The sequence below is a fragment of the Sinohyriopsis cumingii genome, unplaced genomic scaffold, assembly GCF_028554795.1.
Source record: "Sinohyriopsis cumingii isolate HCF-2022 unplaced genomic scaffold, ASM2855479v2 utg000488l, whole genome shotgun sequence".
NCBI classification, from domain to species: Eukaryota; Metazoa; Mollusca; class Bivalvia; order Unionida; family Unionidae; genus Sinohyriopsis; species Sinohyriopsis cumingii.
Window position 1 is genome coordinate 390391 of NW_028315905.1, and position 21946 is coordinate 412336.

General features: G+C 37.9%; 1 protein-coding gene across 1 annotated transcript in view; it reads right to left on the reverse strand.

Moving 5' to 3' along the window:
- The window catches only part of LOC149773985 (low-density lipoprotein receptor-related protein 2-like), a 57049-nt gene that overhangs the window by 12779 nt on the left and 22324 nt on the right, over window positions 1-21946 (reverse strand). Inside the window, exons 6-13 of the mRNA XM_089945933.1 lie at window positions 7049-7297; window positions 5875-6025; window positions 5174-5311; window positions 4371-4479; window positions 3594-3762; window positions 1767-1892; window positions 1222-1455; window positions 281-476 (exon numbers count right to left, since the gene is read on the reverse strand). Coding sequence (XP_089802059.1) covers window positions 281-476; window positions 1222-1455; window positions 1767-1892; window positions 3594-3762; window positions 4371-4479; window positions 5174-5311; window positions 5875-6025; window positions 7049-7297 — 1372 coding nt within the window. The remainder of the gene's footprint in view (window positions 1-280; window positions 477-1221; window positions 1456-1766; window positions 1893-3593; window positions 3763-4370; window positions 4480-5173; window positions 5312-5874; window positions 6026-7048; window positions 7298-21946) is intronic.

The following is a 21946-nucleotide window of genomic DNA, read 5'->3' on the forward strand; positions in this document are numbered from 1 at the left end:
TTGTAAATTAGCTTGTTTACTGTGGTAAATTCTGTTACAAGATACTAAGCTGACGTCGTCAGTTGATATATGCAATAGTCACTTAAACAGAGACATTAACTTTACCAAGTTGTTTCAAAGGCCATTACTAACAAATATCTATTTTAAATAATGAATTATCTTGTAAGTAACGGATCAGCGTCCTTAATATGATTCTGAGAGTTTTAACTAAACGATCTTCAAATCTTAACTTCAGGATGTCTGACATGAATTTGAATGTTAATTATAGTAACAAACATACCCTTCAGATGGGTGTAGAGCTATAGCTCTCGGTTTCTCAAGACCCATGATGAGTCTTTTGTGAAGAGCTTTAACAGAAAGGACAGCGATGTATCCACCTCGGGGGTTCACCAGTTCATTTACGCCTACCGCTGTGTAGTAGATGTTACCCGTCGAAAAGTCGATGGCAAACCTGTCCGGATAAGTGCTGTAACTGTCTGAGGACATACAAAATTTATCTTGTGATTAAATATATGCTAGTTTATTTATTGAAATACATATTGTCTTTTTGACTTGATTGGTTTATCTTCTTGTTGCAACTTATTCAACACATGGAAACCTGGATGTTTGTACAGGTAAACGAGTGTTTTTTGCGTGTAATAAACTACATGATTAGTACATAATTATATCATGAAAGCTACTTCGCTGTGTCATTTTTGTCTTATGCAATTTGTACAGGCTATATCGTGTTAGAAGATTTTTGTGCCTAGCATCGGAGGATATGACTTTCGTTAAATAAAGTGGCATCGCAAAGTACGATTTGTGTGTGTTAATTGTCATAGCTATAATATTTAGGTTGTTTTCTGAATCTTTAAAAGGGCAGGAAAGTGGGCACCAATGGTTAGCTATGTCTTAAACGTGCTCTATTTACAATATTAAAAAAAAAACATAACAAAGGGGAAACAACAACTGTAAAATGACTATTTCATCCAACTCATTTTTTAATTTTTCCAAAATTCTAACATTGTTGCTATGGATACAGCTGTATCACAAGACTTCCATGATGGACATAGATTTCTAAACTTAGTTTATGGTATGTTCAAGTTTTTAAGGTTTTAAGTGATTTTATTATTTTTTCAAACTAATCAGTGACCATAATGTCGTCATTCGTTTTGCAAATATTTCCTGTAATTTCTAGGATTCAACTTTGCCTTTCTCCTACTCTCCATACTAAGTACCCACCTCCTGTTGCAAACAGAAACATTTCCGCAGAACCGTTAATGTCCACACTGAAGATTTGTTTGTCGAATGACGAGCCCCAGATAACTGTTTTCCTGATATGATCGTAAGCAATTCCTGATGGATTTGTAATCTTCTTGATATCCACCGCCTGAACAGCATTGGTGTGCAGCGATAATTGATATATCATGCCATGTGTCCAATCCGAAACCAGAATAAAGTTACTGTACACAGGAGCTACATATGAAAGATATGAAAGGAGAAACAATTTAAATTACTGACATAGCATAATAAAATTGGATTCATTAATTTGAAATTAAATCTAACTGTAAATAGGTAGAAAGGATAATTATTAAAGGAGGTATATATGCGAGTAGATGATAATGCAATAGTCTCCAGGTCTTGAGTTAATCGTGGGTTAAGTTCCTATGAAGGCAGATAAGCATGTTTGTTTTAGATGGCCAAATGAAAACGTAATCAGCATTTTACTGGTGAAACATATACAATTTTGAAACTTGTAGCTGAGAAGAATACTCCTGAAAACTTACCCGAGGAACACATATTTAGGTTGTGAGTGTCCACTTGATAACCAAACCTGCATCGACAAACCTTGTTCACCAGACTAGTAGAAATGCACACCTGTTCACATCCTCCATTTAGCTCATCACATGGACCTATCGAATTCGAGTAATTTGAGATGAAAATAATACTGAACGTTCCGAAATTCGAAGAATCATTATTGCTTTCCTCATAGTTATCTTTTAGCATAGGATATGCAGGTTTTCTTTTTTACCAAAATATTTTTATATGCATGAATAGCTCTGTACATACTTTGATATAATCGAACTGGGTAGGAGACGAGGTATTTAAATATGATTGCCTAGCACATGACACAAAACTAAATTAGATATTAGACTGCGATAAAGAATTGAAATATATAAATATTTAATAAACAGTTTCATACGATTGTATGGTTTTAAATTAATTAATAGAAAGAAGCCAAACCAAAAGATTTATTAAAATGAATAAATTAATTTAATTCTGAAAGATACAAATTTAAAATCTGAAAGCAACTTACAGTATTACAAATTAAATCACAAATGATCCTTAAAGTTATGTCAAAAGTCCATACGTAAAGTGTTCCGAATAAGTTTAAATATTAAAAGTGCTGATGTACCAATAGTCTTGAATATACTGAATGGCCTAACGTCTAGATGTATCACAATGATCTAATCCTGAATGTTTTTGACTGAATATCTCCATCCATCCCCAAATCGACATTTTACAGAATATAAATCGTACTTTGAAATTCCAACGAATAATTGTAAATATGTTATTCATCTTAAAGTATATCTTAAAGCAACTGAAATAATTCAAGATTGTGATCGTACGATGGTAATCAGTACTTTTATTTTTCAGAACTTTATATAAAACACTGAGACAATACAATAAGCAGAATGTGCGTGAGAAGTTCTCGTTCAGAGGATTCGAAGTTGCAAATAAGACTAGAACTTGAATTCATATATCATTAAACAACTTTAACAATGCAAGTCAGGTATGCCAAGAACATCTTATATTTGCATGAATTTAATTTCTACATTCGTATATCAGTTTGCTTTATGAAGTATAACTGTGTTGAGTTTATACATAGGAAATCGTACATCAATCTTCAGATAAGTTTGACGAGAAAGGGAGAAAATAGCTCCTGTGACAAATTATCTCTGCGACATATGGTGCGAAGTATTCTGAGACTATCCGCAGACGTATAGTGACATACGGGTATCTGTGAATCTACGTGCTACGTACGCAGTGAGGACCGAAAGAGCCAAAACCGACAAAAGTCGAAGGAACAGCTACAGTGGAAGTGGAGAGACCGAAGAAACAGATTATGCAATTGTACAAGGCATTGACTTCGATTGTTCACTCGATCCTATGATGAACTAAATATATCAGTAAACAGATGGGCTACTTTATTTAAATCTGTGCTTTTTAAGTTTGTTTGTAATTCTGTGAAAGTTTTATATCAAAAGCAGAGTATATTCCTTATGTAATGAATCCTCACAGTTGTTTTATGCAATTGATTAAATTGTTTGTTTACATGTACGGGGGCTCGTGTTGATTTGTTCTATATATCTGCTCAGATCTCTATCCATTCCACCTATATATTTCATCACTTATATTTATATTTACTCGAACCGGGAAATAACATCAAGGGCGGTCAACCTCTAGATAACGAGAACCGAATTAAGCGGACACCTTGAAATAAGGTACAATCCGCCAACCCACACCTCTTGCAAGAAGAGGGGACTTTGTGTAAGGTTTCTACAAAGTGGGTAGCGTGTCACCGCTTACAAACTACATATCGGACTGATTACCTTTCATTCGCGGCTGAAGCGTGTCATCAAACACTTTTATATCCGTTATTCTGCCTATGGATTGAAATTTCGTGGTAGCTTTCCCTGTCAAATTGAAGTTTTCAATCGTAAAGGATTTTATTATTGACTCTGAATACGGCGATAACTGGTACAGCAGAAGAAGAGATGCCTACAATAAAACATTTTCAATGAGTTGAAACTATGAACGGTTAAATTCAGTTTATATGAAGCGGTTGCACCAGATTTAAAATGATGTTCCATTAAGGCTTGATAACAAATGCATATGATATTCGTACTATCGTGGTATGCATAGTATTGAAAATAATAAAAAAAAATACTTGACAAACATTTATAATTATGTTGTAAGAACCATTATCTGTGATTTATAAATTAAATCAACATTTGTCTTCAACCATCCGAACCGATCATGGATTAGTTAGCATGAGATATGACAAACATACTGCATTTATATGTACGTCGATTTTTATTTTGAATAAATCAACATAGAAATTAAAATGTGACTCCAAATGCAAAAATTAATCTCTGACAACGGTCTCTAGATACTTCCCTCTTAATTTTGACGGTTCACTGATTTTGACCTTCACAAATTATAAGTCGGACGAAAAAATATAGTCTGAGAAAATTAATTATTTCACCAGCTGGAAATAATGGAGTTAATTAAGACTGTATGCTTGAACAATAGCAAGAATATTTTATACGTAAAACACTTGAAATGTTCATTGTTTCTAATTCATATTTTTAAAAATAAGTACTTACCTTATACACAAAGACGGTGCTAGTGCTGCTTGGTACAGTAGAATGTTTCTTTATGTTTGATCCATCTAAATCACAACTTGTAATGTGTATGTTATCCACAAAATATAACCTGAAATTAAAAAAAGCGCCACTGCGTAAATTATTTGTAAAAATTGTTTGCAAACTGGAAGAACAGGAAGGAAAAGAGAATTAAAATGTTCATCTAAGACAACCGTTCATGTTTGTTATTGAACATACCTACTTCGCAATATTTCCAAATGTTGGCTTTGAACTTTGTTATTAAAGTAGAAGAAAAATATTAAGTTTTGTTAGTAGCTATTATTGAAAGTCACGATTTAATCTTCCCTGTAGTGAATGACTGATATATTCTTAAATATCTGATACATGAATTGAAATTGGTGTTTAATTATTGTGAATTTAATATTAGCATGTGTATATTCAAGTAATGTCCGTATTTTGCAACACTATCGAATATCGCCTATATGACGATCAGATGTGTTACTACTTTAAATGCCTTTGCGGAAGAAAATTTCTGCTAGTCAAGACTAGTTCTCAATGACTATTCGGCATTCACACGACAAAGTAGTTCTCAACGACTATTCAGTATTCACACGACAAAGTAGTTCTCAACGACTATTCAGCATTCACACGACAAAGTAGTTCGCAATGACTATTCGGCATTCACACGATAAAGTAGTTCTCAATGACTATTTAGCATTCACACGACAAAGTAGTTCTCAATGACTATTCAGCATTCACACGACACAGTAGAAAGGTTTCAACTAAGAAGCAGGTGTAGTTACCTTTTATTGCTTGGATCAAAGCTGATCGATGATGGTTTTGACATGGAGCTAAACTGGACGACATCTCTTTTGTCACTGCCGTCCAAATTTGAAGATTCTATCATGTAAAGGTAGCGACCCGATACCCAAAACATCCGTCTGTCAATAAAGAGATACGACGATGTAAGCATAATACTGAAACTTGAACTGAGCTGATTTTGCTTTAGTCACGTGTCAATAATATACTTGAATAGCGGAGTAAAATATTCAGGAAATAATGCGGTGGCAGTCCTAAAATATGGACGTTCTATGAGACCTAACACAACAAACAACCTGGACGGTCTATGCCATTTTACTTCAAACAAAGAATACCATGAACAGAAACCATCATTAGGGCAAAATGGTACATGTGCTCTGTATAATTTTCCCATGATTTCCAAAATAATTGTAAACCCGTTGGGACATCCGTTATTTGTCACTTTTTACATCAATACACGAAAAATCAGTCAGCATGTAGTCACAAACTGTAAATTATCATCTACTAGATTTTGTTTTCAAAAGAATGAAACAAAACAAAACTAAAAACAAAAGAGAAACTAAAAATAAAAATAACAAAGGATCCCATACATAGCAAAGAAATTGGATGCTGATTCACGTAGTAAAACATATTTCTTTATTGCTTAAAACTACTTCAATTCTATTCTGCAATTTTGATTCATTACCTTTCTAAGGGTACAATCAAAAGGTTCCTTGGTAAATTTAAGCCAGAGAGGATAATCAAACTAATACCCATATCCCTGGATGCATATGAAATGATCCCAGTGTCCACCTCTGTCCAGTAAATGTTTTTGTCTATCCAATCCAAGCCAAGACCTATGCATATTAAACACACATAATATATAATGCACGTAGCAGAGCGCTATGATGTAATTCTTGCGAACACACACACACACACATACATACACACACACACACACACACACACACACACACATATATATATATATATATATATATATATATATATATATATGAGTCTTTATCAATGGCAGATACGAAACATAGACAAGAGAAAAAAACAAGAGAAAAATGGTTATTTTTTCCAAATATTTACATGGTATTTTTACAGGAAATAAACATTTAACTTTATTATGTTTCAACTAGTTTATTTCAACTTCTTGTTTTATGAGACTCGAAAGCGATCAGGCTAATTACTAGATACTAATTTGGCACTGTTCGTTGTCAGTTTACTGCATTTATCTTAATCAATCCCTGACAAGTGATCCCTTGCTGGCTCCAGTGAACGTGAAAGGATTGTTATTCGCCGTATGATTTGTATTATATATATATATATATATATATATATATATATATATATATATATATATATATATATATATATATATATATATGTGTGTGTGTGTGTGTGTGTGTGTGTGTGTGTGTGTGTGAGAGAGAGAGAGAGAGAGAGAGAGAGAGAGAGAGAGAAAGAGATAGATGTTTGTTGGCATTATAGCGTAGCATTTGAAACTTGTGTAATTTATTAGATTTTAGACTGATATTAAACTTTAACCCAAAAGGTTTGCAACATAATGTTCGTGTAAAATACTATTTGTAGGAGAAAAGCATTTAAAAGCATCATGGTATCATTGTGTATCGGCATCATACGAAGTCTTTTGGATCAGTTAAGACGAATCAAGCAACACACGATGCGATAACTACAGTTAAATAACTGTTATTTTAGATAATGATAAATTTGTTTCTTCACTTACGAAATATGTGTATATATGTAAAATCAGAATATATGAATATTAGTATGCACGAAAATGTGATATAAGTGATAATTGTCTGGAACGGAAACTCACAGAATTCTCTCGATAACGTACTTTAACGTACCACTTATTGTTCCTGATACAGTAATGAGTTGATAAACTGAGAACCGGTCTACAGACGTGTGGTACAACCCGGAGCTATTGGCAAATACTAGTTCCCTACGAGAGATGTCCAGTTGAAAATGGGTGATTCCTGTTGTTTGGAGGAAACACGTAGGACTGTAACCATTAATGTATATTGCATGGATTTCCATAATACACAAGGATGTTGAATTACTCAAAACTAATCCTCGATGGAATAGTCCTGAATTGTCTGTAAAAACACAATTTTTATACATTCTGAATTTCGCATAAAAAATACAATTTTACGAAGATACAATTAACATGAAAAATGTATTATTATTCCACTTGAAACATATCTTAACACATTATAAAACCGTTAATGGTAGCATTGGAAGCAACTACTGGTATGTACATGGATTCTGTACTGAACATCTGAGTTCTAAACCAACGATGGTTAGATAGTTATGAAAAGTTTTGAAAAAGAAAAAAAAATCGGCCGAAGCTGTAAATCCTAACAATAGATTGCGAACGATTATAGATCATATATGCTTGTTGACTATGTTGTATAAAGATTATCAAGGAAATTGAGCTATGGGGTCGTCCATTAATTATGTCAAAAAAATGGGGGGGGGGAGGGGGTTTGAAGAAGTTTGACAATTGTTGACATGGGGGAGGGGGGAGTTCAAGGTAAATTGACGTCAACAATGTTATTTTTTACAATAAATTTAATAAATCCAAAAATAGGAAATTAGTCGGTGCGTTAGTATGGCACACATTCGCTCGCCCGTCAACAGCCCACCAGTTTAATCCTAAACCGGTTGAGCTCTTGCCAAGAAAGTCATAGTCTTGGATCATCATATTTTGTTTTTATTCAATGTAGATTGTAGACTGTAGACAGATTAACCACATATGGTATTAATCTGAAGAAATTAATGAATCAGCCACTATGCCCATTATAACAATTGAGGAACATTTTGCTTCCCCATGGGAAGATGATAGAAGCTAGAATATAAAGTCTCAATTTTTTCATGAATTCAAAGTGTTATAGTCAATTTGAAATCTGTTAACAAGTAAAAAAAATGTATTAAAATTTATTTGTAGACCTTTAAATTTCCATAATTCTATTTTTAGCATAAAAGCCAGCCGTATAAAATATTGTTAGTTTGTGGGGGGGGGGGGTAAAAAAATTTGACATAATTTTATTAGGGGGGTCACTGAAAGTTTGACAGTTGTTGACAAGGGGGAGGGGTGGTGGTAAAAAATTGCCTAAAAATTGTTGACATAATTAATGGACGTCCCCTATGGTTGTTAGTTAACCTATCAATTACGTGCCGAATCGTTTATCTAATTATCGTCAAATAGAATTTACTTAGAATATTTGCCCACTTTAATCGGCATCCTGAACTTGATTATAACGTATGTTTACCTGTGCTTGCATGGGGGTGGGTGGGTAAAAAGTCAATAGGTCAGCAGTACAGTTTCCATTTAAAACCCTTTTTATTCTCTATAATTGGGTATCTTTTCTCTCAAATTTAACAAACATTCACCGTCTATTAGGATTCTTATTACTTTAACAGGAATGAAGCTCTATGATTTTAAATGACGCTAATATAAAATAAAAACTCGAGAAGTTTTTGTTTGCATTAAACGTATTTCATGGTCATTTAATTAAAAATAAAAGTATCATACACTAGTTAACTGATTTGCGTAGTCCCTGCCCCAAAACGTAGGAAATGTTCCAAACATGGCATTAAGTTTTCAACACCTTAAATAAATTTGAAAAAATAAAGACAAAAAATGTTTGCCAGAGATATATAACATTTCAAAGCAACAAAATAGTATTACGTACCAAGGGCTTAAACAACGTAGAAAGAAAACAAAAACCAACATATATTCTATAATCCAAACCACTGAGTTATTTCCCTAAAATACAAAGACAAAACGAAGTGAAAGAATTAAAATAGTTTACTGTAAAGTCCCATTTCCGTTAATTTCCTAAATGTACTATCAATATTACTCTAATCCAGAAACGCTACGAAGTTGTGATGTGTTTGTGTGTCAACACCACAGAAGAATCAATGTTTTAATATCCAAAAGTTTTTACTTGTTCAAAGTAAAATCAACTAAATTTGAATGTCACAGATATCCATAGCTTTTTTTTACAATAGTCCAAAAAATTAATAAAATATGCAAGACTTTGAATAATTTCCAAATAATACAGAAATGTAATGTCTGTTTATAATAAATGTTCCTGCACTGCTATTTCAATGTTCAAAGTATAAAGAAATTTTTTAAAAATCCTTTAATAAATCTAACAAGACTAAAAACGTTTGAATGGGTCGGTGTCTAAGTCCTTTAATGAGTCTAACAAGACTAATAACGTTTGAATGTGGACCGTGTCTATCTAATTCATCCATATAGTCACCTAATTCCGGCAAATAACTAAATATAGATTACGTTTTACAGTGTAACCAATCACCAGCTAAGGCAGTCTGAACATTCTACAGTATAAATTTAATCCCAAGATCACGCTGTGTTGATCTGACATGCATTTAACTTTCATGGCCTAATTAGACCGAAATATACTGCAACTAAAACAACGTGACCGTGACTTATATATGGAAATAGTACATACGTATGACATTCTTATTGTAGAGGCCAACCACAGCATTAAAGAATTAAAAAATGTCATTAACCAAATGACTAAATTAAAAGCTATATCATAAAATAATATATATGATATAGATACCTGTAACAATAAAAACATGTTTTCATACTAAATAAGTAACACAATTCCCCAAGAGCAAACAAAACCATTGGACAGAAAACAAGAGAGAGAGAGAGAGAGAGAGAGAGAGAGAGAGAGAGTCAGTCAGACAGACAGACATACAGAGAGAACGAAAATTATTACAGCCACCATTGTCCATTTGACTTATTTTTTTGTGTGGGATATCTCCCATTTAAAGTATTAAAATCGACCAATTTTGTGGATACATATTTCCAACAATTTGGGAATAATGTTAAGTTTATTTCATTAGAAGATCGATTCCATTTTTAAATAAAAACGCCGAGCAGAACGGTAATAACAAAGAAGCTGGGATCTTCGATAATTTAGTAATATTGTATAGGTAAAGAATTTCGATAGAGGACATTTTGGTAAGGGCATTCAAAATGATTTTGAAACTATCTCTGAAGTTATCATTCATTTCTGAGTTTTATTCACTGAATCATGTGTCTGTACGTTCTATTAACATCAAAAAATATTAAAAAAAGTTAGTTTATTGAACAGAAGTTATTATAAACTTATATTAGTTGGTTTGTTTTTCATCTGCCAATGATACCTCTAAATTGATATTTATTTACCGAGTAATATTGGTGCAAACATGTATAAAGATACTAAAATATAACGTTTTCAAAATAATTCTCAATACAAGGAAAAATGCTAATAATTTGTCTCATTGCCTACAGCCAAATCATTTTGATGTGTGCCAGGTTCGACTGCTTAGGGAACACTCATGCGACAAGTGGTTCATTAAATAAATTGTACAAAGGAACCTAAACTTCAACATGCAGTTTTTAACAGTTTATTACCGGTTTGATCCTACCTAATTCAACACTAAGTCTTCAGCAGCATTTTCTTGTCATTTACAGTGATGTAAACAAACACAGTTTGATTTCAAAATTTTAAATTAGGAAACTGGGCATCATTATTTGCTAAACATGTCAAAGAGCAAAAATGAATGTTAGTTCGCGTTTCCCCTCATCATCCTTTTCAGAAGAAGAGAAGTTGTTAGCAAGTTTAGGTCCATCTAACAAGCTCGATGCATTTATGGGATGATTTTTGTCTATTATAGTTTAATAAAGTCGAGGATTTGAGAATTTTCAGCCAAAGTCAATCAAATAAACATGGTCTCTGATAATCACGTTATCTAGGGAAAATATTCTAGTTCGTGGTATTTTAGTTGGTACAGTAATTATTTATGCGGGTTGTTTTTAACTGTGTATTGATCGGATATACATATTTCAACAGGTTTATAAATTCTACCGTCCGATCACAAAAAAGTATTTCTTTATGTGTTACGCTATATATTGGATCAATTCTGGATTTCATTAATAAAGACGAATATAATGTGCCATATTAACGTGTTGTAAGGCAGTAAATCGATTTATTGGATCAAAAGAAACAAATGAAGAATCAAGGGCATCGACTGTCCAACAAAACACATTCGACATTGTGTATCAATGCTTGACATATCTATAAACCGTCGAATCAGAGACATGGTAACGATATGGCACAAATCGTTAAAGCTACGTTAAGAATCCAAACCACACATCTAAAGTTGGTAAGGATGAAATAACTGAATCACATACCATCTATGATCCCCAATTATCTGATCATATTGAACGGCTTTGTATATGTTGTATTACCTCAAGATGAGTTCAGAGTCTTTTATTTCGCCAAGGTATTCAAGAAGGGATTAACGTAGTCCATGTGTAATTGAATCAATGGATGCGACATTCAAGCTGATTCGGGTTAGCAACCCTTTCCGGAACACTTCTCTCAATTGTGTTATATTTAGGCTCTTACGAAACGTAACAAGAAAAAAGTGAAGACGACAAGCGTTGTAAAAATTAATGAATAATTTATTTCCCTAGAAAAACAAGGTAAAAATGAATAAAATAACATACGGTTTAACGAATCAAATCCAAAAATAATCCAAGAATAATCCAAGAATTAAAAAAAGAAGTATTAGAAATAAAAAGTACTGATGAAACTGAGTTCGAATCCCAATGAAACCTAATATGGAAGGCGATGACGTATGCTTTGGTCAGCGTCGTATTGATGTGTCAACAGTTCTTTGTTGAATCACAGAAAGTCATATTCCAGTCTTTGAATGCTCTATACATTTCGATAACTGTCTTTGTCCAAAAAATATTTTAAAGTACAAGTATTTTGAGGGAAAACAATCTTGAAATCCAGAAAATTTGAAGAAAAATTAAAACCTAAACACTAACTGGTCACAAAAACCCCCACCTTGAAGTGTCAATGGTTTAAAGCCCTCTGCCCGACTGCCCAAATTCTCTAAAGCAAACAGGTATACACTAATTTTAGACGCAAAACAGATTACCATATGAGAGTCACATGACCATCCTTCTGGAACAACATTTAAGGTTTTTACGTGCCTAACATCACGTTCTCCCAGTATGGCCTTGACTAAAACCAATGAGTTTTACTCTGGGAAAGAATTCAAAAAATATATATTTTTTAAAAATTTGTTAACTTCAGCTCTTACTGATTCTGGATCGAGGTCGGGAACTAGGTCAGCATTATATACAAAGTTTCTGTTATTAGGTGTTTACGAAAAACAGTCAGGACAAACTGAATTTCTGGAAAATGCCAAATCCGGTAAGGATACATTACGATATCATGTAATGGAATAAAAATATTAAAACTAACAACCAAACAATTAAATTAAATCAAATATAAATTAAATCAAATATACACAACAATTGACATTAATAGAAAGGAGATAGTTAGGACGAATATAACGCTCAGAGAATTATCGTGATTTGTACTGAATAGAATATACAAAGGTTTAATACTGTTGAAGTAAATAAATTATTTCGTAGAGAAATATAATGCAAGTGGTATTGTATATAAAGATTAATGTTCATGCACATAATTCAAAGTTTTATAACGGCCAGTTGCTTCAACATGAAATAAAATGCATATTCTGAACAGATGTATTTGTTGAAGCTTTCATACTTTGCAAAGGCGGCGTAACGATCTAAGCATTACAGTTTCCATTGTTGCATTATTCATTTAATTTCAAGATAGAAACATTAACGTTTTACGTTTATTCTATTTTGAAGGACAACTGTGCAATATGAGCATATATTGACTTTGGTTTGCAAGTCACGCTGATATTATGCCTATCCTGATTGTATCTGACATAACTCACTTCCGTTTCATACACAAGTACCCTCTTGAGACATCCTTGTCTTTCTATGTAAACTCTCCTCATCCATTGACTAGTATCTGTCCTATCAACAACAGTCCACTTTGACCTGGCATACATGAGCATGTCCGTCCTAAACATCATGGAAGACACAAGGGTGGATGACTCAACTGTGGTCCACATCTTGAAGCGACGAGAATAGGTGAATCAATGCAGTGAACTGCGCTTATTTATAGGTACAGGAAGGATTGAAACGGATTGAATTCATTCACCAATCCGAACACGCGTTACAAAATTCAGTCAGCTCGCATCCAATCCGAAGAGAGCAGTCTGTGACGTCACGTGGTCTATATAGATTCGTTAGCGCTTGTGTGCAGTCAATCTATGCGACAGTGATTCAACATGACGGAAACTCAGAAAACGATCCAATGGGGTGCACCAGCAGGGGAGACTGCCCAAGGGAACCCGGACTTACTTTCAGAAGAGGTACATTGGGATTTTGTGGATTTTCTTACCTCGCAAGAATTTGTTCCGGAACCTTCGTTACCTTCTTCATTACCGCAAGTGGAGAATTTTAGACAGAGACAGAAAGAAGAATTGGAGAAATTTATGCAACGACAAAAGGAAGCGGAACAAACTTTTCTCCTACAGCAACAGCAACAGCAACAAGAAGAGGTAAGAAAAAAAACAACAGCAACAACAGCAAGAAGAAGTAGCAGCAAAGAAACAAGAGGGTGAAAATCAAACGGCTACGGTACTGTTGGACATTTTAGCGGAGTTAAGAAGTCTGAAACAAATGTATCAGACTTCTTTATCACGACCGAAGAGAATACGACCTTCCCGAGCTAAACACGCCAACACTGTGACTAAGCCTATCGTACCACCCTTAGTGATTTCAACCCAATCATCAGAAGTAGGCCTTGGCCGTGGCAAAGGCTTAAGGCAGTTAAAGTTGATTGGTTAAACTCACCCCTACACCAAAATAAAAAGGCCCTTTTCAGGGCCACCCACTTCTCTCGAAAAGAGATAGCCTTTCAATTTGCCAATAACTCAAAAATAAACCCCACCCATTTTACCCTTATAGTACGTGTCTGTGTATGAGTGCGTGAGTATAGCTTCTTATTTTAAAATCAAAACTCAAAGACACTTACCTTATATCATTCATGTATTCTTTTATCCATTTTTTACAATCCAATTCACAATTCACCACAGAACACTTTTATTAAAAGTTCATTGACTTCTTCTTTCTCCTTGTTTAGTCTCTCTGTTTTTTGAATTTCTTCACCGTTTTTTCCTCATTTTCTTCCCTTCTTCTTTTCTTCTCCTGTTTCTTTGCCTCTTTTAAATAGAATTGTCTTCTTTCTTCCTCTTCTTCCTCTGAAGAATCCCTCTCTTCTTTCGAAGAATCCCTCTCTTCTTCCGAAGAATCCCTCTCTTCTTCTGAAGAATCCTTCTTTTCTTCCGACTCCTCTTGTTTCTTTTTTTGGGCAATCTGGAGACCAATGTCCTTTTTCTTGACAATAATAACAGGTATCTTGACTTTTGTCTTTTTTAGCTACTGTTTTTTTCTTTTTTGACGATCTGGACACTCTGAAGACCAATGCCCTTTCTTCTGACAGATATAGCAAGTATCCTGACTTTTATCTCGAAAGGAAGGAGAGTAGTCCGTAGGCTGGTCTGAAGAGAATTTTCTAATGACCCCTCGCAAAGCTCTGACGAAACGTTCCATCTGGGTAGTCTCTTCCATCGTTGTGCTCGGTTTGAGAGTGAAATGAATAGTGAAAGGACAAGACACACACCCTTTTATATACGCTGGTTTGTCATGACTATATATTAGTCTATGGTGTTTAAACTTGAGTCATTTGACGTTTTGCACTCGAGATGAAACGATCCTATTCATACGAGAAGAAAGAAGAAGAAGAAGAAAGTAAGAGGCAGAAACGTGATCTATCGCCTCGTACCAGGGCTGAAATCTTGGCACAAATTCATGCCAGTGATTTTGAAGAGGACATGAGTGAACCAGAATCCGAACCCTCTAAACCAAGTTCACCACCCTTAGTCAACCCTGAAAAATACTATTCCATTCGAGAGACGGAAAAGCGCTCCTCTAGAAAATATAGAACCACGGCTTACACCTACACGGTGAAGTTTAAAGATTTCAAGTCCGACGTCCCCTTAGAGAAAGCAGAAGGGTTTATCACCGAGATGTGGGATTCTTTGCTCACCTCACTCAAGCGACAATGTCAAGCCAAAGAAGACGATCGCTTGACACTATCCATAGATCACGACGGTTTGAAATCCCTTGTTTGGATCGAGTTTAGCAGACCCGCAGAACTAACCCCTTCCAAAGTCATGGACAAGATTCAACACGTACAACAATCTAATGACCAGTTTGACATCACCGATGGTAAAGCCACACTGAAAATGGCTCACGTCTCTCTTCCTCAAGGGACAGGACGCAAAAAGATGTTATTGGTGGACGACCTTCGCAACACCAAAAAGAGTCTCGTCCGAATTAATAACCCTCAAGACCAGATGTGCTTAGCCCGTGCCATCGTGGTGGGACGAACCTATGCCAACAAGAACGACACGGTAGAATGGAAAAGAACCTGGGAGAACATTCGAAAATCGAACCGAACCAAACAAGGAAACGAAGCAGAACTCCTGTTGCAACAAGCTGGCCTGTCCAAAGACACACCCTGTGGCATTCCTGAGATGCAAAAATTGCAAGATGCCCTAGCTCCACGCTACACCTTGAAAGTGCACCCTCAAGAAATGCGCGGACCTCTGTTGTTTCGAGGCCAAGACTTTAAGGACGGAAAATACGTTCATGTTTATTATCACGATGACCATTTCGATACCATTACCACTATCACTGGATTCCTGGGATACAGATATTACTGTGAGAAATGTGATTATGGTTATAACAATCGAGAGCAACACAAGCATTGTGGATGGAAATGCCCAGGATGTTTGGCCTCTCCACCCTGTCTGAGCGAAGAACCAGTGCCTTGTTCAACTTGTCTGCGCACGTTTGTCAGCCCTACCTGTTACCAACAACATTTGAAAACACAAGGTTCACAGAAGAAATGTGCTTGTCAACTCCTGAGATTGTGCCCTACGTGTAGACAATGCATACTTACCAATAATGCCAAGGCACACGTATGTCGAGGAAAGAAAAAATGTCACATTTGTCACCACATCGTCGACTTGGAACACCAATGCTACGTGCAAAAATACCAGCCCCCACCAGAGAAAGAGGACGGTCACAAGAAGAAAAGCAATTTCATCTTTTTCGATTTCGAATGCATGCAAGAGACTGGCATTCACATTCCTAATTTCTGCGTGGCTCATCGAGCGTGCGAGAAGTGCATTCAAGAACCTATCTTCAGTCATTGCCCTCACTGCAGCAAGATTCCTGGAGGACGTGAAAAAATCTTTCGGGGACCGAACACGTTAGCCGATTTCGCTCGATGTGTCTTAGACCGCATCGACAAGACGTGGAGCCAAGAGGACATCGAACGTTACGGAGATTGTCATCGTCATGCCACGGTGATGGCTCACAATTTCTCCGGATACGATGGACAGTTTCTTCTCAGACACTATACGGAACAAGGCACCGAGCGTCCTAAAGTGACTTTGAACGGAGCCAAAATCATTTTCATGCAAGTGGGACAAGTGCAGTTTAAAGATTCGATGAGTTACTTGGCCATGCCTTTGAATCGAATGCCTAAAACGTTTGGAATGACAGAAATGGCTAAAGGGTACTTTCCACACTTTTTCAATACGGAAGCCAACCAACATGCCGTTCTACCCCATTTGCCTGAGGCTCACTATTACGACCCCGACAACATGCGTACCGAACAACGAGAAGCTTTCTACGTTTGGTACCAAGCTCACGCCTCGGACCCTTTCGACTTTCAGGAAGAAATGTTAAAGTATTGTCGTTCCGACGTGGACATTTTACGACGTTGCTGTGGAAAATTTCGAGAACTGTTCATGAAACACGGAGGGGTCGATCCTTTGAAAGAAGCTTGCACCATTGCCAAAGCGTGTTCCTTAGTGTACCGGCAACGATTCATGCCTGAAAACACCGTGGCTGTCATCAGTCCTCAAACGACCCACTTTGTCAAGCGTCAATACTCGGTCAAAGCCCTACGTTGGTTACATTACTTGTGCGACAAGGAAGACAAGTGGATTCAGCATGCCCGCAACGGAGGAGGCGAAAAGACCATCGGAACGTATTCGGTCGATGGCTGGGACTTAGAAAACCCCAAGATCGTGTACGAGTTTAACGGTTGCTTATTTCACGGATGTCCCGTCTGTTACCTTGACCGTGACACTAAAAATCAGTTTTTACAACGAACCATGGAAGACTTGTACCAGGCCACTTGTCAGCGGCGCCTAAAGTTAGAACAGGAAGGATACCAAGTGGTGGAAATGTGGGAACACGAGTACGATCACCGTATGAAAACCGATCCCGAGTTGAAACGCCTCGTGGAAAGTTACCAGTTCATGGACCCGTTGAACCCGAGGGATAGTTTGTACGGAGGAAGGACCAATGCCACCTGTTTGCTGTACCAAGCCGACGAAGAGAAAGGAGAAGAAATCAAATACTTGGACGTGTGTTCGCTGTATCCCTACGTGTGCAAATATTGTCGCTTTCCCGTAGGGCACCGCAATTGCTGACGGAACACATCGAACTGAAAAACATTCGATAATACGAAGGCTTGATCAAGTGTAAAGTTTTGCCTCCCACGAACCTCTACCATCCCGTCTTACCTCACCATTGTCAAGGCAAACTGATGTTTCCCTTGTGCCGTACTTGTGCCGAAACGTGCAACTAGGACCAACCTTGCCATCACAGCCAGGAAAAACGTGCCTTGACGGGAACCTGGGTCAGCGTGGAATTGTTCAAAGCTCTGGACATGGGATACCAACTGTTAGAAGTGTACGAAATTTGCCACTTTCCCAAGACACAACAGTACCACAAGGGTGACCCTACTCAGAAAGGCATTTTCGCCGACAACGTGGATGCCTTTTTGAAACTGAAACAAGAAGCCAGCGGCTATCCTTCCTGGTGTCACACTCCCGAAGACCAAATACAATTCAAAGAGAAATACTACGAACAAGAAGGCATCTCTTTAGACCACATCGAAAAAAACGAAGGCAGGCGATCGTTTGCCAAAGTGATGTTAAATTGCTTGTGGGGTAAAATGGCACAACGACCGTGTTTACCCAAGACGGAATATTTGACAGAACCTTCCCGCTACTTTCAGATGATTCACGACAAAACCAAATACATGAAACATGTGGACGTCTTTCGAGAGGATTTGATCTTGGTCAATTACGAAGAAGATCTGGACTTTGTACAAGACGACCCTTTTGGAAATGTCATCATTGCGGCTTACGTGACAGCTCATGCTCGCTTAAAATTGTACGAAGCTTTAGAACTGTTAGAAGAACGCGTCCTGTACTTTGACACGGACAGTTGCATTTACATCCATCACCCGAGTCAACATCACCCTGACATCGAAGGAGACCGTTTAGGAGCCTGGACAGACGAGCATCCCGACGACAAGATTCTAAGTTTCGTCAGTGGCGGCCCCAAAAATTACGGCTACGAATACCGGGACGAACAAGGAGAAGTGCACACGACGTGCAAAGTGAAAGGACTGACTCTGAATCATCGTACCAGTCGAGTGGTCAACTTTGGGGTATTGAAAGAAGCCTTGCAATCGGGAGAGGATGGAAACTTTAAAGTGACCACTTATCAACCGAACAAGATTGTACGTTTACCCACTCACCACATCGTCAGTCAATCCTTGGAAAAAGTCGATCAAATTGTATACCAGAAGCGAGTGCGACTTCCCAATCACTTTACGTTGCCGTACGGTCACGTCGGTATTGGTCTGTATATAAAAAGGAACCCTAGGCAAGATCGATAGTTCATTGTTCATTGAAGTAACTTACCATGTCGTTGACGAAGAAGAAACCAGATTGGTTTGGCTTGGACCCAAGAGGTGGCCTAGTATGCACGAGAGTTATTCAAGGAAAAAGTTACTTTTCAACCCGTGTTAGTGACGGTGCCAGAAGAACCCGTCACCCAGGACGGGACTGTCGTGGACAGGCCTGAAAGACCCTTTCGGGAGGACACTTGTGTGACCTTACCCCCTACTATAGAACTGGTTAGAACTTTACCCAAAACATGTCGTTGTTGTACAGACACTTGTTTTTATTCCACGTTCAAGGTTATCATGTGCCTTTTATTCTTGTACTTAAGCCTTTGTCTTTTATGTATTTTTGTCTTTCGTATTCATGTTTGAAAAAAACATTCAATAAACGTGTTCTGAAAAAGTATATAAACTCTTGTCTTGTTTGTTTTTCGTGTCACAAGTGACATTTCTCACACAATGGCTACCTCTGCTGTCTCTGCTCCCTCTTCCTCTACTGTCAAAGTCATCGACGAACACTTAGATCGTGCCAGTTGGGAGGCTTTATATCTTCGCCATCCCTTTAACATGCTCATTGCTGGACCTAGCGGTTCCGTCAAAACCGAATTCGTCAAACGTTTGATCGAACATAAACATCATTTGATCGATCGGCCACCTCAACGCATCGTGTGGTGTTACAAAGAGTGGCAATCGGCGTACAGCCTCTTGCGAGAAAGTCAAGGCGATTCCATCGTGTTTGTGGAAGGCATTCCTAAAGAAGACGACGGCATCGTCTCTGACTCCCGTCAAACCCATTTGGTCATTTTCGACGACATGTTAGGAGAAGACGAAGAAGAAATTAAACTGTGGTTCACGCGCAAAGGGCATCACCGTAATGCCAGTGTCGTTTACATCACCCAAAATTTGTTTCAACCAAGTAAACCCCATCGCACCATCAGTCTCAATGCGCATTACGTGGTCTTGTTTAAAAGCCCTCGAGATAAATCGCAAGTGCAAGTCTTAGCCAAACAGTTAGGAACGCCTTGGCTGACTCAGGCGTACGACGATGCCACTCAAGCGCCACACGCCTATTTACTCGTCGATTTGAAACCTGCGACTCCCGAGGATTTGCGATTTCCTATCCACTTGTTTCACCACTGGTGCCAAGACGGAGGGCCTGTCCTGTACACGTCTCCGTCCTCGACTTCATTTCACTCCACATAAAAAAAAATCTATAAAAACCTCAGACCCTTTTTCGTCTGTCTCACTCTCAGTGCGAACATAACGTCCCTTCAGTCGCATCTTCCCGTCAAATTGATTCGTGCCTTGTATGGCATCAGTCGAGAAAAAGATCCACAAACACGAGCTGGTGTCTTAGAAGCTAGTCTCAAAGAAGTCTTACGATGGTTCACGGTGACGGCACGTCAAATACTCCAAGGAATCATTCAGATTCCTCATCAAAGCAAACGCTTTTTTGATCGAAACAAAGTTGCTTTGGTACAACTGGCCGATCCCCGCATCGACACTCAAACCAAAAAAAAAGTCATTTTGAAACCTGGAGGGAGCTGTACTCTAGGAGGGGTCATCATTTGCTCACTCTTAAGATGGGATCCTAATGCCCCCAAAGTTATACCCAAGACAAAAGTCCAACGAAGCCCCAAGAAGAAAAAGACCTGGTCCCCAAGGAGAACTTCTCCAGTGGCAGGACCCTCCTCTGACCAGACACCACCACCCCGGAAAAAGAAAAGAAGCCCCCAGAAAAAGAAACAGAGAAAAAGTCCCCAGAAAAAGAAAAGTCCACAGAAGTCTAGTCGCAAGAGAGGCACTTCGGCCAGGACGCAACCTTACACTCTCAAACCACGACCTGCCACGGCGGTGACTGCGTCTCCGGCAGCCTCACGTTTGTCCACTTCTCCGTTAATGACACCCAGAACTGAAGAGTACATGGAGACGTTGATCACACCAAGAACTTCTCCGTTGATGACCCCCAAAAGAACTTCCCCAGTGGCAGGACCTTCCAATTTAGTGGCAGTGGCTGCTGCTCACAAAGTACCTTCTCCCAAAATCAAAGTTCAAGAAAGATCGGGCATGTTGCAAAGTTTACTGGATTTGTCCAAGCAAGAACTGGCTCGATTTAGTCCGTTACGTACCCCTGCACGACGTGTCATGCCTGTCCTCAAACTAATACGACGTAAAGACGATCAGTGGCGACCCGTTCCAGTATAAAAAAGGCCTGTGACCAAGTCGGGTATCAGTGTTTTTTGGTGCTCCTGAAGACTCAAAGATGTCACCCTCCAGAAAACCCCAAGGAAAGAAAAGGAAAGGACTGCCTCCTCGTTTAGTCAAACATGGGGACATGTTATCTGTCCTGTCCAAAGCTTCTCCACCCCTACGAAAAAAAACTCATTCAAACAGCCTCCAAAGAGGTCATCGATACCGTGTGCGAATGTTGTTTGAACGTTTTGAAAGGCACGATCCCTTTGTCCAAACACCAGAAACAATGCTTAGGCAAACATCGTCACGTTCTTCGCCAAATGGTTCAAAAGAAAATTCCCATTCGTGAAAAAAAGAAGATGTTAGTGCAACGTGGAGGTATTTTACCTCTCTTGTTAGGCCCCATACTGAAAGGAGTCTTTGGAACCATGTTGGGTGGACTGGTGGGAGCAAGATAAAAAGGCCTCGGAAGTTCCAAGATCTCAGAATCGACCCTTGACAACCCCATGGAAGGACGAAAACTAGCTTTAGTGCCTTACAAACGATGGATGGAATACCATCGGTGGCAAGAACAACACACCCCGAATTTACCTCCCAATCCCCATTTGAGCGAGATGTCCCAGTTACAACACGAATTGCAGTCCTTGATGGATCGCCAAGATTTGTCCGATACAGAAAAATCGCAAAAGTACGGTCAACTCTTGCAACGACTGCAACTCTTTCACCAGAAAGGTTTAGACGAAACAGCTCTACCCACTCTGAAAGATTTTAAGACCTTGATGAAAAGTCCAG